General features: G+C 40.1%; 1 protein-coding gene across 3 annotated transcripts in view; it reads right to left on the bottom strand.

The window, feature by feature from the left end:
- LOC307195353 (uncharacterized protein) overlaps positions 1-26,583 on the bottom strand; it is a gene marked incomplete at its 3' end in the record, with an annotated part of 113,344 nt that extends 86,761 nt beyond the window's left edge. For 2 of the 3 annotated variants that reach the window (XM_079939430.1, XM_079939428.1), the window contains exons 1-3: positions 26,510-26,583; positions 25,980-26,117; positions 18,881-19,031 (exon numbers count right to left, since the gene is read on the bottom strand). In XM_079939430.1, the coding sequence (XP_079795556.1) occupies positions 18,881-19,031; positions 25,980-26,117; positions 26,510-26,545 (325 nt within the window). In that variant the 5' untranslated portion in view covers positions 26,546-26,583. The remainder of the gene's footprint in view (positions 1-18,880; positions 19,032-25,979; positions 26,118-26,509) is intronic. The other variant, XM_079939429.1, reaches the window with a different exon arrangement.
- Between the last annotated feature and the right edge of the window lie 377 nt (positions 26,584-26,960).

Here is a 26,960-nt window from a genome sequence, read left to right as displayed (position 1 = left end):
TGTATTTATTTCCCCGTGTTTGTCGACATCCCCTAGAAGTTTTTAGAAGAAGATTTCTTAACCTGCCAATTCCTACCATTTCTGTCCATCAACCGTTATTTCTACTGCCTTGTGTTTCTAATAGACCTTGAAATTAGCACTGTGTTTCTGTTTGTCATGTGCGGCATGTTCGCCGGCAATAGCACGCCAAGTACATCAGCTGGACGACAGACTGCAAGTCATACGTGGCCCAGGTACCTACCCCTGTCACTCTGGGCAGGGCTCCAGCCCCGGGCCTGGGAATCACGTGTGTCAGCAAGCTGTTGCTCTGGAAAGAAGAAATAAAGGCCCAATTGTTTGGGGCAAGGCTTTGCAGATATGGGGGCAACAGCGAGAGCCTGAAGCACTTTTAGGTAATTTTTTAGAAATAGAGATTTTTTTTTTACCAAATTAAGTTACCAGTCTAGATGCATAATCCCTCCATATCTAGGGTGAGGCAGGAAATGACCAAACATGAACCCATAATTACCCAAGATTCTCTGTGTTCCTACTTAGAGCCCATCCAGACATGGGGACAAGCTTGCGGGCTAAGGCAGAAAATAAGGACAAAAGTATCAGAGCACAGTGTAACAAACTGAAAATTTTAACACTTGGTCTTTCACCATAGATGGTCCAAGAAGCACTGCTTTGGGTGCTTCAGGAAAGTGTATCTCACAGTCATGGAGGAGACCAGGACAGGATATTATAAAGTATCACCAAAAGTCATCATAGTTAGAAGAACTCAACTGTTGCAACGATGGGGCAGGGGCTGACTTTGGGGGCAGATGGACCTGGTTTGAGTTTGGGGTCTGTCCTTTGGTGTTGACCTCTAGCAAAGGATTTTACAGTCCACTTATAAGTGTTATTATCACTGCCTGACACACTCGCCCATGTCTGTTTGCTTCATGGCACATTTCTCTGTAAACATGTAATCAGCCTGTTTCACTGGATTCCAAGCTTGACGGGGGCAGGCACTGTGCCTTTTTTTTGTTTGTTTTTTTGCACCATTTTTTCCTTAGCACCTGGCATCGTCAGTATTTTTAAAATAGTGTTAAATAATCAGATGTTCTCTAAATGTCTCTTTTTTCTGTAAAATGGAAATAAGAATGGAAACTGCTTTTAAGTGTTGCAGGAATTAAATGATATAGCACATGTAAAGTCCTCAGAATAACGCCCAGAACATAGAAAACATTCAATAACCATTAGTTGACATTAATATATAGACCACTAGTTCACAGTCTAGGGGTCTGTCCTCAATTATGGGAATCAACTGAATTTCTGTGCAAATTGTGTATGTACATATTTCTGAGGAGAGGATCCTTGATATTCAGACTCTCAGATGGGGACTATTACTCCGTCCTCCAGAAGAAACTTAGAACAGTTGCCACAGAGACTGATAGCAAACATTAGACTGTATAGAATAACCCAGCAGCCTGTTTTACCCAAGGGGCTAGGGACTACAGATTCTAATCTTCACCCAGTCTTGATTTGCTTTAATGCTCAAATCACAGAGCAAGGAACTAAGAACCAGGATACACGGGGTCCCATCCAAGTTCTTTCACTTTGCTAGCGCTGTGATCTTGGTTGATTCACCCACCCTCTTATTTTATACACATTTTTTGCCCTAGATCAGGCAGAGATAATGCAAGGAAGAAAAACGAACACACAAACAAAAATCCAAAAGACATAAAAATATAGAAGTACATGAAGAATATAGGGTCTGCTAGTCAGAAGATCTCTCGCCCAGAGCGTTCTGTTTCCTAATCTGTAAAATAAGTGAGTTAAATTAGATGACATTTAAGATTTCTTCTCTAACTGCTCTCCATAATCCAAAGATTTGAAATATAGCCTCTGTTCTTGGGATCTGTTTTCCGTTTGAGTTTTCACTGTATGAATTTACACCCTTGCCCACATCAAGGACACTATTTTTGCTGACCCATTTGCAAAACTGGGGTAGGGGGTGGGAAAGTAAAAGGCATGTTCTGCTCTTTGCTGATTTTAATTTCGTATATTTAACACTGTGGTGGGTACCTAAAAGAACCCAAGAGTTAGTGAAGCCAAAAGTACCAAAATTCTAGCTTAAAATATTTTCCCCATAGGGCGTAGCAGACTACTAGTGAGAGAAGATGCATCTAACTCCTATTGGAGCTGTAAATGTTTTGCCCTTCTCACTCATCCCCTATGAATCTAAGAGTTTTGCACACCGAGGTGTCAATGTCTTTTATTGGAGTGAAGATCCATCTCAGGAAATATGAGTTTCTGAGGAGTAGAAGGAAAAAGAACCAAGTGGAGGATGTTAACTTTCAATGATAGGACACTTGGAAAAGTTACACACAGGAGGGATCAAAGGTTCTGAACACCGAGAAAGAGACAGAGACAGAGACCAAGAGAAAGAGAGAGAATAGGGCCCTGCAAGACCATTGGAAGGTAAAGGATCTAAAAAGGGAAATAGAACCATGGCTCTGTCCAGTGGACTGGGTTTCTGGAAAATCACCTCTGCAGATCAGCACTGGAGAGCCCACCTAGGCCAGTCCTGAAGAACTGAAAACATAAGCTCATTCTGGCCAGCTGCGGCTTTCCAGAAGGCATCCAGACTAGTAAATCTCATCACATCCAGATCACTCTCTGGAGTTCTGTTGATTTTCTGTTCCTCTAGCTCCTTCGCCAAAGCTTATTATTTGAAGGCACATGGATAAATTTAATATCATCTCAGGTAATCGCACACCCAAGCTTCTCAAACATGAAGGCAATTTTCTGCATTCGGCTCTAATTCAATTCCTGTACCATTTCTTTGCTGATGGCTCAACTCCACAGTAAGGAAGATTCGATTCTGAAACATAGTTGAGCCTGGAGTGCGATGAAATCGCTTTGCCTATAACTCACACAGTCTCACTGACCTAATTTCTATAAATAGATGATAAATTCGTCAAGAAAAAACACAGGATCACAATCTAAAAGCAAACTCAGGAAATTATTCATTTCAGACTTTTGCCTCAGGTCAAATTAAAATTTCAATCATCCTTAAAACCCATGTCTGCCTGTATTTTTCAATAGAGATTCTGATTAAATAAGCTTTCTTGATAACTTCTAATATGCGATCAATTTTTCTGTCATAAGAGTTCTTTTCTATGAATGTAGTAGAAGAGACGAGAACTGTATAAATCTTCTACACTGTGGCGAATGTCATTTTACAAATGACAACACTGAGGACTAGAAAAAATAAATGACTTTCCTGGGATGATGTATATTCACTCATTCAGCCATTTATTTATTCACTCAACAGTCACTCAAAAAATATTTATAAAATGCCTACTCTATCTAGTCACAGTTCTAGATACAGGAATACAGCACGTTATTAGTTTACTGGGGCTGCCATAACAAAATACTGTGAACCACGTGGCTTAAATGGCAGAAATGTATTGTCTCACAGTTTTGGAGGCCAGTAGTCCAAGATCAATATGTCAGCAGTGTTGTCGCCTTCTCAGAGCTTTGAGGGAGGAACTGTTTATGCCTCTCTCCTAACTTCTTGTGGTTTAAATGTCTTGACATCCCTTGTTTTGTAGAAGCATCACCCAGATCCTCTACCTTCATCTTCACATGGCATTCTCCCTGTGTGCATGTCCCTGTCCAAATTTCCCCTTTTATAAGGATATCAATCATATTGAATTAGGGCCCACCCTACTTCAGTATGACCTCACATTAATTAATTACATCTGCAACAACCCTATTTTCAAATAAGATCACATTCTGAGGTACTGGGGTTTAGATCTCAACATATAAGTTTTGAAGAACAAAATTCAATTCATAAAAAACAAGACAAAATCCCTGCTACCAAGGAACTAACATTCAAATGACAGGAGATAGTGTGTGTGTGTGTGTGTGTGTGTGTGTGTGTGTGTGTGTGTGTGTGTGTGACAGAGAGAGAGAGAGATAGTTGGGGGAAGGGAAAGAGAATATCATTTATCACTGAGGTATTTTTATACTTTATAATAAAAGCCTCTACATAAAATAACATGGTATTGGCATAAAAACAGACACATAGGGCTTCCCTGGTGGCGCAGTGGTTGAGAGTCTGCCTGCCGATGCAGGGGACATGGGTTCGTGCCCCGGTCCAGGAGGATCCCACATGCCGCGGAGCGGCTGGGCCCGTGAGCCATGGCCGCTGAGCCTGCGCGTCCGGAGCCTGTGCTCTGCAACGGGAGAGGCCACAGCAGTGAGAGGCCCGTGTACCGCAAAAAAAAAAGACAGACACATAGATCAATGGAAAAGAATAAAGAGCCCAGAAATAAACCCACACATATATGGTCAATTAGTTTATGACAAAAGAGCCAAGGATATACAACGGGGAAAGGACAGTCTCTTCAATAAATGGTGCTGGAAAAATTTGACAGCCACATGCAAAAGAATGAAATTTTACCACTGTCTTACACCAATCACAAAAGTTAACTTGAAATGGTTTAAAGGCTTAAATGCAAGACCTGAAACCGTAAAATTCTTAGATGAAAACATAGGCAAAAAGCTCCTTGACATAGGTCAGAGCAATGATTTTTGAATTTGACACTAAAAGCAAAAGCAATGAAAGCAAAAATTAAAAAGTGTGACTATGTCAAACTAAAAGCTTCTGCACAGCTAAGGAAAACCATCAACAGAATGAAAAAGCAACCTAAGGAATGGAAGAAAATATTTACAAATCATATATCTGATAAGGGGCTAATATCCAAAATATGTAAAGAACACTCAACAGCAAAAATAACGAAACAATCCAAGTGAAAAATGTGCAGAAGATCTGAATAGACATTTTTCCAAGGAAGTCACACAGATGGCCAACAGGTACATGAAAAGATGCTCTACGTCTTTAATCACCAGGGAAATGCAAATCAAAACCACAATGAGAGCGGGACTTTCCTGGTGGCACAGTGGTTAAGAATCCGCCTGCCAATGCAGGGGACACGGGTTCAATCCCTGGTCCGGGAAGATCCCACATGCCTCAGAGCAACTAAGCTCCAAGCACCACAACTGCTGAGCCTGCGCTCTGGAGCCCATGAGCCACAACTACTGAAGCCCGCGCACCCTAGAGCCCGTGCTCTGCAGCAAGAGAAGCCACTGCAATGAGAAGACCGCACACCACAGTGAAGAGTAGCTCCAGCTCGCCACAACTAGAGAAAGCCCGTGTGCAGCAACGAAGACCCAACGCAGCCAAAAATAAATAAATAAAATAAAATAAATAAATTTATATTAAAAAAACCCACAATGAGTTATCACCTCATACCCGTTAAAATGGCTATTGTCAAAAATACTAGAAATAAAAAGTGTTGATGGGGATGTAGAGAAAAGGGAACATTTGTACACTGCTGGTGGTAATGTAAATTGGTGCAGCCACTATGGAAAACATGATGGACAGTCCTCAAAAAATTAAAAATAGAACTACCATATGATCCAGCAATTCTACTTCTGGGTATTTATTTTAAGAAAATAAAAACACTAATTTGAAAAGATATGTACACCCCCGTGTTCACTGCAGTATTATTTACAATAGCCAAGATATGGAAACAACCTAACTGTCCATCAGTGGATGAATGAATAAAGAAATTGTGGTATATTTAGCCAATGGAATATTATTCAGTCATAAAAAAGAACGACCTCTTGCCACTTGTGATAACATGGATGGACTTCAAGAGCATTATGCTAAGTGAAATAAGCCATACAGAGAAAGACAAACACTATATGCTCTCTCTTATACATGAAATCTAAAAAAACAAACAAACAACAAAATACAAGCTCACAGACAGAGAGAACAGGCAGATTGGTAGCTGCCACGGTAAAGAGTGGGGAATGGGAGAAATGAATGAATTGCTTTTGGCTCTCTGTTTCGTTTAAATAAGTTAAATGTTAAAAACTCACTACGCTCATTTCCTCAGGAACTGCTCCACTGTTAGAATTATTTTTTATGTTGAGCCAAAATCTGACTGTCTGATACTTAAACCTTTGTGCTTTTTGTCTTGTTGTACACCAACACCTGCTGGACCTAGACCAACCAACACAGAACAAATCTTAATCTTTCCTCTTCCACGTGATAATTTTAAAAATTTGAAACCAATCAGAGTTTTTATGCATTTCCTCATTCCCTTCCACAATCAAATGTAGCCCATGGTCTCTTCAGTATTTACCTGCCTTTAGGTGCACTCTACTTAGTCTGAGATTTTAATAAATACTAGGCCCAGCAAATATGGGTCCATGTATGTTTTGAAAAGTTACATGTTCAGTGGAAATACTGCTTATTGTGATGTAGACATTATGTTTCCATTAATCCAGGCTAAAATTAAATTAGTATTATTAGTAATCAGAGTGAAATGTTGGTTTACATTACGCATTCAACAAAACATACTTTTTCCTTCAGTGTTAGACTTCACATTCATCACCTTCATATTTCATCTTAATAATTTTGATCTGGCATTTGCATGTCTTGATATTATTTCTAATCATGACTCCATATCTGTTGCAGTGTGACAGAAAACAGAAGTCCCCAGATTATTCACCATGACTCTGATTGAGTCATTTGATTTCCCTGAACCTCATTTCTGCTCATTGTAAAAAAAAAAAAAGGCGGGTGGCGGGGGTGGGCAAGAGGGAGAGTTTGGGAGCTAGTGGTAAGTCTTCTTTATAGAGTTGTGAGAGAGAATCAAATGTGACAAGCTAAGTGAAAGTATTTTGTAAAATGAGACACACCATGCAAATGTTAGCTTATAGCAGTGGTAAGATTGGCTTCTCTTCTTGGTTTTGTCCACTGCAGAAGGGATAAGTATGTTTTCTATGTCTTTATAGATTCAAATGTTGAGCAGACTAAGACCAAAATACTAATCAACCTGCCTTAGATTTGTTTTCAACCTGCTGTGAATTTATGTAAAGATAGTGTGACCCAACCTGTAGATCTTTAGTTCACCTTCACCTCAAAGATCTTATGAGCCCTGCTGTGTGTCAACACGAAATGGTGCTGTAGTGACTTACCACCAATGGCTTTGAGTCAGACAAATCTGGCTTTGACTCCAGCTCAGTCACTCGCTAGCAATGTGACTTTAATTACTTGCTCTCTCTGAACCTCTGTCTTATCTGAAACAAGGGAGATAGAAACATACCTATGCACTGGGACCATTATGGGACTAAATGAAATAAGGCAGCCAGGGTCTGCCATATAGTTAGTGTTCAAGAAGTGGTTGCTATTTTTATGATATTATTGTGAAAATTAAATTTTCCTAGTCAATCCTCTGATCTTACAGTAGCTCTGTTTCAAAAGCAAGAAAATAAATTAAGCAAGCATAACATGGCATTCCTTACGAACCTATGTTCACTCCTAGTAACCACTACATTCCTTCGTTAATACTCAAAGCCATTAGCTTGAAAGTCCATTCTTGATTTTTTCTGGGATCGCCTCTGAGAATAGTTGACCTATTTATGGATTGTGGAATCTCTCCCTCTTTTTGAAAAATGGACTGAGATTTCCCTTATTTATTCATCTTTTGGTCTCTGCAATACCTCAGTAATTTACTAAGATTAATGCTCAGCTCAATTCACTCATTCAAAAACATATTTTGAGCATCTCCTATTTGCACCGCACCCCAGTTTTCTCAGTAGGCTGGCGTAACTCGCATCCAGTGCTGACAACCAAAATTTATTTAAAGCGACCAGGCTTTGCCTTACTGTCTACTTATTTACACAGAGTTGCAGTCAACTCCCTCTTTGCATTGTTTGTGAGTGTGCACAAGTCATTTAACACTGAGTCACAATTTCCTCCTTAGTAAAGCAGGATAATAATAACTACTGTGACCACCTCCCAGGGTGAAAATACAATGGGACAAGGTGTAAAAAAAAAAAAAAAAAATTAAATATATTCCAAGAAAACAAGGAATTCAAAAAAATAATTCAAGGTATTATTTGTTCTTAATTCTTCCAGCCTGGAGACCACTTTCCTTGCAGCAGAATTTGAAAGTAAAATATAAATTCAATAGTTTTGTTATCTGTTATCATTACACCATCTGCCCCAGGCAGCTTGGTGATCACTTCCTTGTTTTTCTAGTTTCAAACACAGATGAAGTTGTCCTTTTGTGGTCTCTAACATTTTCAACAAGCCCAAACTTTATTATTTACTTGTTATTTATACTTCTATGGTATTCTATATTAAGATACAAATACAATCAGATGCCCCCTCCCCCCTCAAAAAAAAAAACAGAAAAAAAATGAAAAGACCAAGAATGGAAAGGAAGACATAGATGGGTAAGAAGACCTCGACTATTTATAACCTGTGCAACGGAACATGTACTTAGCTTTACGTTTTGGAAACACAGCTAAAAAGTAGGACGAACGGGTGGCATAGGAGAAGTTATACTGCCTTGTCTGGTTAATAACAGGAAGCATAACAAGAGAAGCACTTCTGTCGTCCCTGTAAACTCTAAGAGGAATCACAAAGTTTTACATGAAGAACACAAAACAATCTAATGGAAAGTGTCTTCAACAGCAATTTTACAAAGGAGGAAATATACCCTCCAAAGGGTCACTTTTATGTACAGTCCTTAATAAAAGATGGAGTAGTGTCCAACTGTTATTCTGTGAGGATCTTCTAAAAAAGAAAAGGTGACATTGTACATGTATGAATGTTCTTATAACTGGCTTGAGGCAAGCCTGAACTTTTTAAAATCAAGAGTTATGATTGTGCCCACTAAGGTATGTCCCTCATGTGTGTCCCAGTCGGACCTGGACACATGGCTAGGCTCTGATATACTGAGGTAGGGGTTAGGCTGGAGGCCGAGAACATAGCTTTTCAGCTTTTCAGTCTTATCGGTGGAATGGAGCAGTCCATGATTTAGAAAACCGGTATGCAGGAGGCAGTGATCTATTTCAAAAATCAAGGTCTTCTAACCTAAAGGGAGGGCGCTCCCATCACCTTCAGGGAGGTAGGCTGTCAGGCAAAATTTCTCTCAGAAACGTTGTTCAGAATACAGTGAAAACGTTGAACAAGGATTTAAAACCCCACGTTCTATGTCACAGAGCAGGATTCGGCAAACCATGGCTCATGGGCCAAGTCCCCTGCCACCTGCTTTCGTTAAAAAAAGCTTTAATGGAACACAGCTACACTCATTAACTGACGAGCTGCCTGTGGCTGATTTTGCGCTGCAATTGCAGAGTTGGACAGTCACAGCAGACAACATAAGGCCCACAAAGCCTAAAATATTTACCATCTAGCCCTTTGCAGAAGAAATTTACCAATCCCTGCCAGAGAGCAGAGAGAGGGAATTCAGGATTAAAAGGGGCATGAGGGCCATAGCTACTTACCCATCATCAATTTTCACTATAAAATACCTTAATATAACCCTTATAAACTCTTTTATTTTAAGCATCGCAACACCATGAAGGGCTCCCCCCCGCCCACCCTGTGAATTAGCTGCACAATTCACTCCCCAAAAGCTAGCTCAATTCATCTTTAATAGTGATTTCAGTGAAGTAAAAATAGAGACGTGCTCCAACTGCCCTTTTCCTTTCAATTTGAATCTTAATAATTTAATGACACTCTTCTATAAGCTGGATGCATTTCCCCCATTCTAGAGAAGAGAAAAATAGACATTCTCTTATAAGCAGACAGTAAGTTTATTACCATGAAGAGAGAGTGCTGCAGATCAAGCTTGCCCTGATTAGTACCAAAAAGAAGGGTTACAGATGAACGGTTCTAAAACCAAAGTCATCCTTTTTGGTAGATGTCCCCTTTTGCTTGCCTGATTTATAGTTAATCACCCTGTACAGTTAGTGAGTCAACAGTTCTGTAAATATAAATTTTATAGCTAGTTTATATTATGCACGACATCAGGAAGTTATGTTCCTCAAAGATACAAATTTCATTGATGCTTTACTGATTTTTTTTCTTTTTTAATCCAGGCTAAAATGATGACTGTTATGCTCAGTGTCAAGATCTTTATGGCCTTGATCACCCATAGCCAGTGCCCTGGGCAGGCTGAAATCACATCCTAAAGAGAATGTTGCTGGGGACCTTGCTTTAGAGCCGTTTTTTATATTAACAGCAAGAAAGCTTAGAGACACACTCATGGCCACCCCTGGTGAGGGAAAATCCTCACTAAACACGGTGAGTCTAACTCATTCCTGGTTTCTTATTTTTCTGAGTTTCATTTTCCTGTTGTCCTACTTTCCTCACCACTTATTTTTCACTTATCTTGTGCAGTATTAATAGGTAATCCACCTTAAATCCTTTCTGGAACAAGGCAGGGTGTAAATAAACAAGTAAAAATGAGCTGGCCTGTTGAATAGAGTTATTTACTATTGTCTCTCTGAATCCTGAAGAAAAGATCTGCCAAAAATAACTATTTTGTTTTGGCCTGGTAGCTGCTGAGGTTTTCTTTCAAGTAGAAATTGCTCAGCAGGCTCAGGGGCTTTCTGTTGCTCCTGTCGGCACGTGATAGTAGGACTGTGCATCCTGAAACAGGAGGATGCTCGCCTTGCCATCTGCCGTGGCAGGAAGGTGGGCAATCCAGTGCCACTGCATCTGCAACAGAGAAAGAGTGAATGGATGGGGTACTACCAACGTTGTCTCTTCAGTCTCTCTTGAGGAAAGAATTGGTCTTGGTAATTAGCATTGGGCTAGTGCTGCACAAGTTGCAAAGAAAATTACAGGTATGTTATTGTGCTCAATCCTCACAATAACGTGATATTTTCAGTTGAGGGCACTGAGACTTTGAGAAGACAAGTAAGTGGGTAGAGGAACCAAGATTCCCACCTAGTACATGACGCCACATCTTATACTCTTTATTTCTCTGTGCTCTCCCTATCCTTTCAATATATTCCTAATCATTTATCCAGGCATTATAAAGTCTGGAAGGCTGTTATGTGATACGTCAGAGTAAAAAAGCTTTAGAGTTAGCCCGAGGTTAAATATCATATATATTTTTTTCATTTTGTAGAAGTTACTTTAGGTCACTGTATTAGGTTTCTAATGTTGTTATAACAAATTACCACAAATTGGGTGGCTTAGACCATCAGAGATTTGTTCCCTCACAGTTCCAGAGGCCAGAATCCAAAATCAAGTGTCTGCAGGCTCTGAAGGCTCTAGGAAGAATCCATTCTTTGCTTCTTCCAGCTCCTAATGGTTCTGGGCACCCCTTGGCTTGTGGACACATCACTCCTATCTCTCCTTCCACGAACTTGTTGCTTCCTCATCTTCTCTGTGCGTCCATCTTATAAAGATACGAGTGATTGAATTTAGTATATATTTAGGATAAGCTCCTCCGCTTGAGATCCTTAACTTAATCACATTTTACCAGATAAGGTAATATTCACATGTTCTTGGAATTAGGATGTGGGCGTGCATATCTTTTGGGCGGCCACCATGCAGCCTATTAAAGTCACTGAGCCTCATGCCCCCTTCCATAAAAATTAGAAAAATAGCACTTATCTGAAGGGAGAAGATTAAATAAGATAATGTAAATAAAAGTGTCCAGTAGAAAACAAGTGCTCAATAAAAGGGTTTCACCCCCTTTTCTCATCAAGAGAGCTGTTAATATAATCACCTTACTCTTTAGATGATTTCCCTCATTTGTCCCATTGGAATAATCCCCAGCTGTACACTCCGATTTCCTCACTCTTTAGTTTTCTCTTTAGGTTCTTTTTCCTAATAAGCTGTATTCCTTTTCAGAACAAAGAGCAGTACACTTTTTGAATTCTATTTTATCATGAACTAGGACAGTGCTTGTCAGAGCATCTGTGAGGGATCAGTTGTGGGTTTTTTTAACTGTATAAGTTATTTATTAACAGACTACTCCCACAAATTTATTTCTTCTTGGACACAGTCACGGTGCAGCCACGGCGTCCTCTGGTCTTGGTGTGCTGGCCTCGGACACGAAATCCCCAGAAGTGGTGCAGCCTCTGTGGGCCTGAATCTTCTTCAGTCGCTCCAGGTCTTCACGGAGCTTTTTGTCCAGACCGTTGGCCAGGACCTATTTTCTATCCTTCACGTCCCTCTGTCTGGGATCTTGCACTGGCGTGGATTCTACATCATGGTAATCACACGCTCTACCTCATCCTAAGTGGGCTCTCCTGCCCTCTTGCTGAGGTCCGTCTGCTTTCCTCAACACCACACAAGCCCATCTTTGCCCCACACCCTTAACTGCCGTGATGGCAAAGGCAATCTTCCGCCGCCCATCGATGTGGGCGTTGAGTACTTGCATTACTAGAGGCGTGGTGTTTGGGCCTCCAGTGGAAGAGAGCAAGGGATCAGTTTTAATTTTGAACAGTAAAAATGTTGTGGCGATGGAAATTACTGTAAAAGTTTCCAGAACTTACTTTAAGCTTGTTGCAGACCAACAAAAATGTGTGGTACTACTGTGTCTAGGAACCTCATCTTGAGGAACACTGGGCAAGGGGACATATGTGACTTTTGCAGTAGTCTGAACTCCAAGATTCTGGTTACTCCCTCACTATTATTAATCCCCCTCAGAATTTCCATATTGACGTTTACCTCTCTTGTATTCGCCCTCTTTTTAAGAGATTAAAAATGGAACATTAGAAGTTAAACGCTCATCAAATACTTTAATTTTATCAAAGTTAATTTTCCAAAAGATAGTCTCCTGTTAACTGCAAAGGGTTACTTCCTACCAAGATTTAACACCAAAAACATAATATCCATATTTTTCCTCTTCCTAAGTGGTCTGAGGTATATTCTCATGGCAGTATGATTGGTTTATTTCTCTTGTGCCTTTTTGCTTTACCTTTGCTTCCACGTGGAAGTGTCCTTAGTTATACATAGCACTATTCTATTTTTCTTCTGCTAGACAAGTTTTTTAATAAAGTATGTCTTTCTCTTGATATTTTTAGGCTGAGTTTTATCCCATCAAATCTTAATGCCCTCAATAACATTATATTCATTTTGTGCTTTGAAACTTCGAGTTATTTTGTCACCTCCTATTCTGTGTTGACACAGATAGTTCTCTAAGGTCGTAAGGATTATTCTTAGTGAACTTCTCTGTTATTTGTTGAATGAATGAAAGAATGATAATTACTAAGAACCACCTCCACTATACACTCTGCCATGCCCACTGTCCTTACTACCTACATGGTAGTCGGTCCTGATTTTTCTCCCTCCCCTTCATCCATTTATCCTTGTTAAATACGTTCTCTACTTTGATCCAGTGCCCTTTTCCATTTTCAGTAGTACATCTTCCTGACATTCCTGTCATGATCCAGAAGACAAATTCTTTCCTTCGGATGCCTTCTATGTAACCAATTATTACCCTCCTTTCTCTTTCAGAGTCATGTCCACAAACTGGATGAAGAGAAAAAAAAATCCTACTCAACCCCTAAACGGTTTCACTTCCTTACCTGGTCCTGGAGGTTCACTGAAGATTCCTTATGACTGTAATATTTTTTACTACAGGAACCATCGGAGCAGTGGGGATTGGTGACTTTGGTGATCTTGGCAGGCTCTCTGTCATATCTCGCTCCAAGAAGTTACAGCACATGCACCCATGAATATGCCAGGTTTATGCACGGCAACTTCCTCCCAACCAGCAGAGAGTTCATTGTCAAATCGTTACGACATGTTACGTTTTTCTTCGATTGAGATAACGTAGTTCCATCATTTCTTGAAGGCTTAGGAATCTCTTGGAATTTCTTAGAGGCTGGGATAAGGCATCTTTGCAGTCTAATTTCTTCTTGCTTATCCTCAGCTGTGTCACAGTCCTCCAAGCTACTCCCAGTGACAAACCTGGAGTCACTTTACAGTCCCAATGTGTTTCTCCAAGGTAGGCTCTCCCAGGGTAGAGGACAGAATACCATGTGATTCTCCCACATGCTCCCTTTCATGGTACATCCCAGAATAAGTACACAGGCAGGCCCTTCCACTTTAAGATAATGTCATTAATCGCTATGGGAAACTAGATGGAGATAATGACAACAAATGTGAAACAGTTACCCAAAATATCAAGATATCTAAGAGTTGTCCTAATAATTTTCCTTGGCATATAATTACTGACTTGCTTTTTATCTAGTATACTCAGAAACCAGGGTGAGGTCTTGTGAATTTTTAGTGCCTTCTATTATTTAGTGTCTTACTTTCTAATATTTGTCCCTGGTGTGAGGCTTCCCAGGTTGACCCATCTGGCATTCGTACAGGGGGCCTATTTTGGAACGAAGATTAGGAATACCTGAAGATTCCTTCTCTGCACCGCAGCATATTTTACTCTGAATTTGCAGAGTAAATTTTCACTCTTCCTGAGAGTCTCCCAGTCTTCCAATCCTGTAAGGCCTTCTTTTCATCTCTCCTATCACCCCAGCAGGAAACAGACCTTTCTTATTTGCTCCCTGAAGACTCTTTCCCCAGGAAGATGCCTGTCCTCCCCTGACTAGTAGTCCTGTCATTCACTATTCTGGGAAGTCTATCTTGTACAGTGCCTGCAGCACATTCACTAGCCAGGTAACATGAGTTTTACTTATGTTCAATGCCTGCATCTTCACCTGCTTTTCTCAGATACTATCTGGGTGCAGCTTCTCTGATCTTGGTCTTTGTGGCTCCCATCATCCTAGTCTTCAATCTTGTGTGATCTTCCTTGCCCCAGGGTATCCTCTTTGGCTAACTTCACCGTATTCATGTTTCAGATTCAGTCAATTACAGTAAGAAAGACTGACATCTCTTTACTAGTCAATATCTAGTCCTACTCAGGTCAGGTTGTTGGTTCCACTCATCCCCTAAATTCTCTGAGATGACTCACAGGGGTGTCTCATTCCCGGGGAAGCAATTATTTTAGAATCAAAATTCTATTATATGGAAATAATTTCCATCATTTAAAAATCACTTACTGAGGAACTGTTCTGTGTCCAGCAGCATGCCTGATGCCAGGGATACAAAAATAAAGAAGATGCGTGCCCTCACGTAGTTCATAACCTAGTGGGGCTCGGCAGACTTAGAGGAATAATTAGAAAACAACTAGAGCCATGCTCTAATAGAAGGATGTAAATTAAAAAACAAAAAGTATGAATATGCCTAATTTCTACATAGATTTGTTGATATAGATATTTCTTCTTCTCTCTCTTCTTGTTTTCCCATCTGGCTTATTTTCTGTGTTATTTCTCCAACACATCATCTCACGGTGTGGAATATACAGAGGTGTTCCCTGAGCCCTTTCACCTCCTCCTTTTTGAGAGAAGTAAGTTACAAGTACCTCAAATATCGTTGGCCAACCCCTCAAGCACAAAAGAAACGTATCATCTACCTACCCTGTCACAGATTGCCACTGTCCCTTTGCCTCCAGTATTTTCTTGGCTCTCTAGATAAAAGAGTGGTGCTTCTGAATTGGCTGTGGAAGAAACCTCGTTCTTAGTTTTTTTACACCATGGATCACCTTATAGACTGGCAATGTCCTTCTGCCCTAGGTGAGTATCTACAGTAAGTAAGGAGACAGGTAAATTGCTGACACTCCAGGAAACTTCCTCCACTCCAAAACCAAAAGCTTAGGTCTTCCAAAAAGCTTCTAATAAACAATAGACATGGAAACAGCTTTAAGAAAACTTCATCGAATTCTATTGGCACTACAGCCAATCAATGGACTAGTTTTTAAGAATGTGCTACATTTTTATGCTGCATTGCCTAGGCTATCAGTCTTCGTAATCACTCTTCTATAGAGAATATTTTGACCAAGTTCCGTGGTTGAAAGAACCATCTTGGCCTTCTTCTAAAGAGGCTGAGAGCCCAGACGCAGGACAGAAAATGCTCCCCCACTCCCCAACCCACCCCAACCTCAATCTAAATGCCACAGTTCATAGTAGAGTGACTTGGAAGATGGCAGAGAGACAAGAGACCAGCAGGAGAACTCTTGGTTTTTTTCCAGATGCGTACTCTGGTCAAGCGCCCTTCAGCCATCTACATTAGTCTTCTGTCTCCCTCCAGGATCAGCCTTACCCATGAACATTCTATGAACAGGTGGTCACCTACATCCTATTCATTGAAGGCTGTTAAGAAACCTCTGCTGCTCTGAATTGCATCTTCCCTTGCCTGCCTCGATTCCCGAAATTCCACCCCTACAGTCATACCTGCAAGTGATGATTAATTCATTAGAGTCTTTCCAAGTGATAGCTCTCCAGAGCAGATTGTGTTGAGGGGAAAGTGGAAAGAGTATGAAGGTCCAGGGTGCCTGACAGAAGAGGAATTCTCATCATAGAGACAACAGCTCTGAAGAGGAAGCAAGTACCCCCCAAAATAAGTCTGCCCATTTTACAGTTGTACTTAGGGCCAGAACCACTGCCATCCCACCAAGAACTTGTTATGATCTTGTCAGTTAAGATTGCTTTATTCAGTGACCTATGAAAGAATCCCAAACTGAAGATCATAGGAGAACTCACGCTGATTCACACTTGTTTTACTATACCTGATACAACAGTGCTTGTGTGACTTGATTTTCTCCTCACCCTGAACACTTTGACATCAGCTAAAAGTATGGACAGGCTCCTCTGAGCTGTCCATTTGGGGAGGTGGCAGTGGAGGGCAATACAGTGAGAAGGGAAAGACATTCTGCTCGTCCTCAAGATTCCTGAAGAGACCAGTTAGCCAAAGGCAATGGCCTCCCCTTCCTCTGGCTGGCAAACCATTGGAAGAATTAGTATTCTCTGTGAAATGTACCTGTCTAGGTAGGCAGTAATGGAAAATATCAAACTAGCATCCTTACCTACTAGAGGCAATAGGTTAAAATGAAAAAGAGTCATGTGAATCTTCCTAGCATTACTACTTATTATGTTTTTGACCCTTGTTTGATCCCCTAACCCCTCTGAGCCTCTTTTTTTTCATCTGGGAAAATGATGCTCACCCTTGCAGGGCTGTGGGGAGAATATATAGAGAGCCTGGTACACTGCAGGCTTTCAACAAATGCAGTTGTTCCCCCATTAGTTTTCTGTTCGAATGGAGCATATAAAATGACACACTATTAAACTCCTTAATCCCAACTCAGAAAAAGAAGAATTGTTTTTAAAAAATTCTTGCTTGCATTCTGAATATTGTAGTTACACTGTAGTCTACCTCTCCCAAGAAGTTATGTCCCACAAGACTAGAGAATAGATTTGGAGCCCCTATTGCTCAACACAAGCTTTTGATCTGATCTCTGTGCATGAAGGAAAATGCAGCTTTCTTCCACGTGAAATTAAAAAATGGGTTTGTTATGACAAATATTTACTTAGGTTTCCCAAATCAATTATTCTAATTTATTCCAAGAATCACCAACAAATTAATTTATAACATTTTTCAACCACTATTGCTCTAGAAATATCAGAAGAAAAAAAAAAAGAGAAGAAAGAAAGCATCCCATCAACTTACTGTGTGAACCTCCAAATAATACTAATGCTTCAGTGATACACTAGAAAAGTATTCCAGAAGACAGTATGCCTGCAAAGTGCCTCCTAAAAAATGGTCTAATTTATACATGCAGCTCAAAGAATGAAAATGTGTGGCTATAATACAATCCTCTGAGACTTTTTCAAAACAAAAATCTGTAGCCTGGACTCAACAAAATAAAAAGACTTAACAGAAGGCTTCAAATTCCTGAGGTGGGAGTTTTCCATAGATCACAGAAAACCGATCGTGCATAGAAGGGCTGACACAGCAAAAGAGACTAAGGAAAGGAAGAGACACACAAGGGAGGGATGAAAAAGAAAAGAAAGGGAGAAAAAAGTGTTCCTTTCTCCTTTTTGGCATGTATCATTTCTATGAAAGAATTTCCAAAATGCTCAACCCTAGATGAATATTCAATCAGATAATTTTCAAATCCCCGATAGTAATGGAGTTGGACAAAACAGTGTTTGTTTGGAGCACCCAATGAGGAATAACAAATTCTTGGTGATTAATGGCATTTATGTGCTTTTGGCCATTAAAAACATTTTCTGCTCTTGAGTCACAACGGAAGCTACAGCTTGAATTTTATTGTTCAATTTGCTTTTTTCTTTCCTGGGTGAGCCAGCACTGGATTTAGGAGTTGAAAGTTTATGGAGTCAGCAGGACCCCAAGGGACTGAAAGCTAAGCCGAGCCAATGAGGATAATGCCAAAGATTATCTACCCTCGGTGAAAATGCGGGATTCAGAAAAGAAAAGGAACAAAGAGGGATTATAAAGACTGACAGTCTGTAACTTAGACAAAATTTCTTGGCTAGGTTGGGAAATTTCCTTTTTTAAAAAACAAACAAACAAAAAATTTCCTGGTTGACAGTTGCTTAAATTCTTCCTTTTTTCCATTTTTGGCACACCGTCAAAAAGGCAAACTAGTTTTCTCCCAGAGGACTGGAGAATGAGTGAGTCTTCAGAAAAGAAGCAGCAATGCTTGCTGTGAAAAGCAGAGGGGTGAGTACTAAGGAGCTTCAGGGAGTAGAAAAGACATGATTTTTGCTCAGTAGATGATTGGGTTTGTTGGTGGTGGTGTTTTTTTCCCTGCATCCTTTAAAGAAGTCCTTTAACTTGGGCCTTGGGCCTTACCTAAACAGGATAATATTTTTGTGATGTTTTTCAAGTACATTTTAGTTACACTTTAAAAAAAACATACTCGTCATTTTTCCCAGTCTTGGCAGTGAGTGAAAATACAGCAAAATATAAGACCTTCACAGGAACAGCCGACTATACTGAAATCTAATATGGTTTTTCCAATCTTGTGCATGATTTTCTTTAGCCTCAGTTTTCCCATCTGTAAAATGGAGAGGACTTCTAGGTTCATAAAAGCAACAGGTACAAGGCATCAGGTTGACACAGACTGGAAGCTAAGATTTTTCAGGAATCTTACAAACAAACAAACAAAATCTGAAGGGAGTATTGGATTATATTATTACTGGATTATATTATTACCTCTCCCACCTCGTGGGACTGCCACAATCCAGGAGTTTCTACAAGGTCCACGAGTGAAGGTGTATCTTCTCCCTTTGAGTACTTCTACTGAAAACTTGGGTAGATTCCGCTCTATTTTTCTCTGTGTCCCAATTTCCTGTAAACAATAAAACTGTAAAACAAAAAGTAGTAAGATCCAAATCTTCCTGCTGGGGACTTGATGAAGATGAATTAGACCCTGACAGTCAGGCAAAGATGGAAGGCTCTCCATGACAGAGGCCAAACTAATTCAAAACGAAAATCATCAATTTGAGTGGGCTCACATGTTACTTAAAAATCAATGAAGAAACACAGCGAGGGAACCCTGAAGCCACTTCAGCACCCACACTTTTGCACTCGGCGCTAACTTAGCAGTCTTGAAATATCTTGGCTCTGAAAACCCAGTCAATCATCATTAATAATGATATTTTTATAGCACTTTAAAAATGGAATTTCCAGAGCCATTTTGATAGATGCCCTGTCACTACCTTGCCATTTGCGTAACTTTTTCTGGGTTGTTTTTTTTTTCCCCCCCAACTCTATTTAAAGAATTTTTTAACAGGGGGGAAAAAAAAAAAGAAACTTTTTGATTGAAAAATTCGTAAGAGACGGCACAGCTTGCCCTTGCTCTGAATCCCTTACTACTGAAGAGTGGGATTTAGAAATTGTACCACTACTTTCAACCTTAGTGATTCTAAAACTTGAATCTACTTAAGGAGTTAAAACAAATGCCTGTCTGTTGCCTTCAGATCTGGAATAAGAGTTCAGTGAGTTTGCACAAAGATGAAAAAGATTAGAAGCAAAGGCTGGGTTCTCTGATACTCAAACTTCTCAAGCAATTTAGCTGTTTATCTCACCACGAAACTTAGAAATTACTTAGTACCTCTAGTGTGACTTACCCAGAAAATTCAGAAATACTTCTTCAAATTATTTTAATTTATTAAGTCATAAATAAATTAGTTGAATTCTCATCTTCTGGCTCGATTTATCTGCCTCTTTCCCTCTCTCTCTGTCTCTCTGTTTTTTCTGTCTTTGTCTCTGTCTCTGTCTCTGTCTCTCTCTCTCTCTCTCTCTCACACACACACACACACACACACACACACACACACACACACACACACATACCACTATTCAAAGGCAATATTCCTCACTGTTGAAAACACAGATGAAATTTCTTTTTCTTTTAATCTCAAGTATTTTTTAATTTTTATTTTATATTGGAGCATAGTTGATTTACAATGTTGTGTTAGTTTCATGTGTACAGCATAATGATTCAGTTATACGTGTACATATATCTATTCTTATTTGTTGTAACTTCCACAAAACTATCCAAGCTTATGAGAGACCTTGGCAGACTCCAACTTTGAAAGGGAACTCTAACAATTCATATTTAACCTCTGAGCCAAGAAAAGCCTGAATTTTTCAAAAGTGCGTATTTGTTTGGTGTTCTTTTTTTCCCCCTTGTAGGCGCTTTTATTCTTCCCCTCCAAAAGACTGCACAGGAATTTTTATCACCATTGGGGGCCTAATACTGGTGGTGAAAAAGCGAGTTCCTGTCTTGGTACTGAACTAAAAAAAAATAAATGTCTTGGATGTATCAGGTTTCTTTGTCAAGCTAACAAAAATGAAGGGATCTAGTTTACTGGAATAGTTGCAGTCCTCATTAAAATTGATGACTTCGAAGATTCTGTGCCTCTCTTCCTTTAACCAGGGCCATCGGCCAAGAATCTGCTGTGCTGCTAAAAACATCCTGTTATCGGGGTGTCGTAAAACAGAGCACTGCTGGCGTCTTTGCCTGTCCTTCAGGTTTAGGTTTCTGTGTGACAGCAAGGCAGGCTTAGGATGACTAGAGGAGGATGGACCTAGCCATCTGGCCAAGGGTCTATCGGACCTAAGATGCAAACTGGTATTTTCTCTCCATGAACATCAAGTTCGAAAAAGAAAGAAAGGGAGCTGGATTAGCATGAGGCGGAGTTCAGTTTTTCTTAGAAATGTGGAACTCTGCAAAAGTGTGCCTTTATTTTTGGCACAAAATTGCTAGAGCAAATTACATAGCTTATCAGATGTGGTTTTTTGGGCTCAGCGGAGAAGCCACTGCAGGGACTTGTTCTCTTCATTGCTTGTTCCCAGTTGGGAATTTGGGATACGTCATGGTCCTCTTGTAGTTCAGGAACAGACTTGAATAATAAGTGCTAACAAGATTTGTGATCCAATTAAATGTACATTACTTCAACTTAAGTAAACCTCGGTCCTAAAAGAGATTCCATTCTGCCCTAAGAGAGGTAAGATACAAAGTTTGACCTATATGTCACAGATTGGCAAACAGTCCCATGTCAACCTTGGGGGAGTAAAAAGGACAGGAGGTCAATCCCGGTGAACAAGGGGTTTCAAAGAGAACATTCTCAGCACTTCTCACAAATCCTCTCCCCTATTTTTTGACCATCTACATGGACTCACCGTCATACGGCAGAAAGTCACTTCTCATATACAGTAAGTCCCCTACACACTAACCTTCAAGTAGCGAACTTTCAAAGATGCTAACGTGCATTCACAGGTCCAGTCACGTGAGTTAGTTCAAGTGTCTGGCATACAATGTCACGTGTGTGCATCCTCTACAAGTGGTTGTGCTTTTGTGTACTTTACCAGAGAAAGGACAAAGAGAGACAAGAGGAAGAAGAAGTAACTGAAGAACCGAAGAGATTCACGACTCAGGAAGTGGCAAGGGGATTTTCTTTATTTGAGGAGGCACTGTTAGTATTTGAGGCATGGGACCCAAACGTAGAATGGTACACAAGGGTTGCAGCAGCTGTTCAGAATGCAATCCAGTATTATCATGCCATCTATGATGAGAAAAAAAGAGCTACTACCCAGACATCACTGGATGGTTTTTTCAAGAGAGTAGATAGAATTGAATCCAGCAAGGAACCAGAACCTCTGCCATCACCGTCAGGCGTGAGTGAAACTGCAGCTTGCCCTCCGTCTCCTGTTGCTGACGATCCTTCGGCTCCACCACCTCCCACCTCCTCTCCCTCCTCCAGTCAGTAACTCTTCTTGCCTGTTCACTCGATGCCAGTCCCTGTATGCCAGCTGTTGTACTGCACTACTGTACTTTTCAAGGTACTGTACTGTAAGATTAACAATGTTTTATTTTTTGTGTTTGTTTTTTGTGTATTATTTGTGTGAAAAGTATTATAAACCTGTTACAGTACAGTACTATATAGCCGATTGTGTTAGTTGGGAACCTAGGCTATCTTTGTTGGACTTACGAACAAATTGAACTGATGAATGCACTCGCAGAATGGAACTCGTTCGTGTGCAGGGAACTTACTGTACTGATTATTTTTATTTTGTTGCTAAAAAATGGAGAATAGATTAGAGACATAATGTCATAGACAGAAATTTTCCACTAGCTGAAATAACCACAGGGTATTCATGTGTTCAGTTTATTCACCCATTTATACCAAAGTAAAGCACCTCAGAGAATGCAACAGAATTAAAAATTGAGTTTGTGGAGGCCAATTTATCAAGAGTACAAAACAAAGCAATAAGTCAGCAAGTGCATCACACCTAGGAGTGGAGTGTTGAAAGTAGAGGGAAAAGTCAGTGTGGAGGAGAGGGGCTTAGTAAGGAAGAACTTCTGAGGGAAGATGAATTTCAACTGGAAACTTCAATGATACGTAGATTTCCAAGTGTTCTTTCGCCTTGGACCCCTTTCTTCAAATGAAATCTTGCACATGAAATCCAGTGGAGGGAGCAATTAGAACAGAGCCCACCTCTCACCCCGTCCACTGCCCGTATTTCTCTCCTGCTAACCTTTTCTCTTCAAGGGTTCACAGCTGGAAAATCACTGAAATCTAGAAGGTACGAGGTACAGAGAGAAAGAAGGCAGCCCTCTGGGTGCAGAGAACAGCGTGATGAAGCTGAATAAGAAAGTGGTGATAGAAATGCTCCTATTTAGCACAATAAGAGCATTTAGGAAAAAGTAATCCACCTGAAGTCGAGTCAATGGATGATGGGGGACCACTAAAGATTCTCAAGTTGGGGAGCAATGTGACAAAAATGAAAATTTAAGAAAAATCACATGGCAGCCATGTGCTGATAGTTTGCAATAGAGAAAAATCAAGTGAGGATCCAATTGGAGTAATCCAAATACAGAAACAGCCCCCAACAGAATTGCAACTGTAAAAATGGGGGTGCAGCCAATAGGACTTAGTGGTTGAGTGGATATGGGAGGTAAAGGAAATACAGCCTAGAAAGTCATTTTTAACTGCTCAGACTAATTGAGGTCTTTACATTAGACACTTATAGAAATCTGGAGGTTTTTATAGCCATTATTTCTATCAGTCATTATACATTTGTGTGATTACTAATACATTTCTACTCCTATATTATAATGTTCCATGAGACTGGGGACTCTGCCAGTTTGGTCACTGGAACTTAGCATCAAAAGTTCAAATATTTGTGAAATTAAGAAAACTCAATAAATGATGGTGTCATTGATTGTATTAAGGGAGCTAAGGAGAAGTAGTTAAGTTTGATTTTTATCATATTTTTCTTAGATGAGGAAAGTAGATCTAAAGGCAGATTTCTTACCCCTGTTTAAGACATGGAGCTGAAGAGCAGTTAAAATGTCAGGGATGGGTGTAAAAAGCAAGCCATCAACAGCAATCAAAGCTATGACAATTAATCAGTTCACCCAGAGAGTTTAAAGACAGAAGAGCAGAGTGAGCTACAGATGCTCAAGCAAAAGTCAAGCGGAGAACCGGAAGAGTCAAAATTGAAGAATATTCCTCTGAGGGTAAATTTGGAATGGTTTGCCGTACACCCACACTTTGAGACATTTATAAACTGTAACAGGAAGAAATCCTCTTTCCAAAAAGTTTAAAACATCAGGAATTTTGGAAGTGGGACTAAAATGTACAGTTAATCAAGAGGAGTCCAACCCATTTTTAAGCCCCTATCAAAACTCTTCATTATATTTTAAAAATACGATTGACCACCTTACCCCAAGCGCTAATAGCGTCCCTCCTGAGAAACACGGACCCACACATAGTGCTTTCCCTTTCCTTTTTTTCCTCTTCTTTATTTTATTTTTCCTATCTCCCACTTTCCTTTGGTAGCAACACATAAAACATCTCTTTCCTAGAATTATATAAGCCACGTGACATTCCCAAATGTCATTCGCTGATCTGGTATCATTCCACCTAAATCCTCGAGTTTGTTCTTGCTGCTGCTATTGTTGTGAGTTTGTTTGTTCTTAGACTTTTTGTTTTGTTCTGTTCTTTGGTTCATAGAAAGAGGAGAGAGAGAAAGATGCATGAATAACACAAACTGATTCCTTTGTAGTGAAAGAAGGTGCTTGTACCCTCTTCCCATTCTTACTGAGACAAACAGACCTTGTTTTTTTCTCAGAAATAACGATAGCACCGAGGGCATTCTTAGGACAAAGTTACAATGTGGATTTTCTTCTGTGTAACACTTTTCTCTATTTAGCCCTGTGAGAAATTACACAGATTTTAGGTAGAAAGCAAATAGGTATGAATTGTGAATGCTCATATGCTAGATGCCATAATTTATGTATAAATCTTGAATGCTGAAATTCTAAAAGTGTTTTAAAGTTAAGTCTAATATTAATGGCAAGGGGTCTGGGAGAAGAAAACTCGAGGAATAAAAAGATTCTGCAACCACCAACAGTATTTCTTGAGTGAAAGTTGCACAGGTACCTTCTGGTCTCAAGCCTCAAATAGCGGTTTTATTCCAAAGGAAACATTAAATTACAGAAACTTAAGATCCGTCCACGAACAATATAGAGCCACAGTGATTGTCTGGTGAACCCAGAAGTTAAGCTTCAGAAGACTGTGGATCTGTTTGAAGCTACCACCTATTCATGAAATCTTTTCAGAGTCTGTTCATTTATTTATGCACACAAAACTCTAAGTGGGCATCTAGGATGTGCCCAGCACTGTGTGAGGTCAAAGGAATAAAAGAGACAGTCCTTGCCCCAGAGAGCTCAAGCTGGTAGGAGCTCCTACGTTAGCCACCTTCATCATCTTTTCCTCCTCACTTTCCTTAAGATTTGGCAGGTATCTTACGGGAAGCAGGTGGCTTCTTTTTGTTTCTACCAGCTTATATAGCTATGATTCAATCTCATTTTCCAAGATTGACACCATTTTTTGGTATCCATTTATATTTTCTCTCCTTCTAATTCTAAATTGCAGATGCAGCCAACTCATCTCTCAGGGTTTTGTTTGCCCTAACACTTAGCAAGAAGCAGGGAGCGGCCAGAGGTCCTCTTCCAGATCCTTACAGATGTTTTGAGAAGTAAAAAGAATTGCACACAACTGAGGGGAGAAATTGTTAAAACTTACCAAGAGTCAGGTTGAGAAGGAAGAAATGGAGACACATGATCCATAAATACAAAAGAGAATGCACAAGAGGAGTAAAAAAAAGTCATTGAACACATCATCACTGCTTTGATGCAGCAAGATCAAAATACTATGGGTAACCTGCCAGGCAAACAGGAAATATTGTGGCACGCCGACCACTCCCCCAGGGCTGAGCGGGCCTCAGGCAAAGCACAGTCAAATCATGATTTCAGGTTTTCTGAACGCTGCTCTGCACACACACCAACTTCACAACAATACCACTTTTGTCAACAACAGGGAATACCGCCCAGTTTTCTATTTTTATGATGCTGTTTTTTAAGAAAAGGCTTTCTATCGTAAAACACGCAGCCATCCTATTCTATAAAGATCCCTTTTCTTTATGTATGTGTTTTATCCTATGCCCACAATTATAATGATCTTCTGGCCAGGTATCTTGCACGCTACCTACTTTCTTCATAACCTTTCTTGATGCCTAGCACACCAAATCCACCCAGTAAATATTGTTGATCAACAGCAATTCTTTACAAAGAGAAAAGCCAAGCTGCACTGTATTTTGTGTGTCAATGAGGTATCTTCAGGCATTATTCATAGCAGCTGCTCTCTTAAGAAGCAAGAATGCATAAGCAATGACCAGGGAGACTCCATTGCTGTTGGAGCCAATGGCAGCATCCATGAAAAAGATACTTGACCCCTACCTTGCTATCCAGCCAGTTCCAACTGGCTGGCCATTCGCCAGCCTGGGTCTCTTTCCACTTCCCCAGCTTGCCATTGCTTTCGTGGCTTCTAGACCTGGAATTTCTTCCCCTTTTCAAGACATAGATCCATGATCCTGCCTAGGAAACACAACTGCAGTGAATTTTTCAGGTTTCAAGGAACACGTAATCTTCTCAGCATCTACAGCCAATGATGGTCTGTATTTAGCATCTTAATTTATTCAATTTTCCTTTTTCTTTTTTTTTGAATTTTTGAATTTAATTTATTTATACAGCATGTTCTTATTAGTTATCTATTTTATACATATTAGTGTACACACGTCAATCCCAATCTCCCAATTCATCCCACCAACACCACCCACCCCCCGCCACTTTCCCTCCTTGATGTCCACGTTTGTTCTCTACATTTCTGTCTCTATTTCTGCCCTGCAAACCGGTTCATTTGTATGATTTTTCTAGGTTCCACATATATGCATTAATATACGATATTTGTTTTTCTCTTTCTGACTTACCTCACCCTGTATGACAGTCTGTAGATCCATCCACATCCCTACAAATGACCCAATTTCGTTCCTTTATATGGCTGAGTAATATTCCATTGTATATATGTACCACATCTTCTTTATCCATTCACCTGTTGATGGGCATTTCAGTTGCTTCCATGACCTGGCTATTGTATATAGTGCTGCAATGAACATTGGGGTGCATGTGTCTTTTTGAATTATGGTTTTCTCTGGGTATATGCCCAGTAGTGGGATTGCTGGGTCATATGGTAATTCTATTTTTAGTTTTTTAAGGAACCTCCATACTGTTTGCCATAGTGGCTGTATCAACTCACATTCCCACCAGCAGTGCAAGAGGGTTCCCTTTTCTCCACACCCTCTCCAGCATTTGTAGTTTGCAGATTTTCTGATGATGCCCATTCTAACCGGTGTGAGGTGATACCTCATTGTAGTTTTGATT

Source organism: Stenella coeruleoalba, assembly GCF_951394435.1.
Source record: "Stenella coeruleoalba genome assembly, chromosome: 12".
In the NCBI taxonomy this organism is placed as follows: Eukaryota; Metazoa; Chordata; class Mammalia; order Artiodactyla; family Delphinidae; genus Stenella; species Stenella coeruleoalba.
Note: the sequence above shows the minus strand (reverse complement) of the source record. Positions and strands in the feature narration are given on the sequence as shown.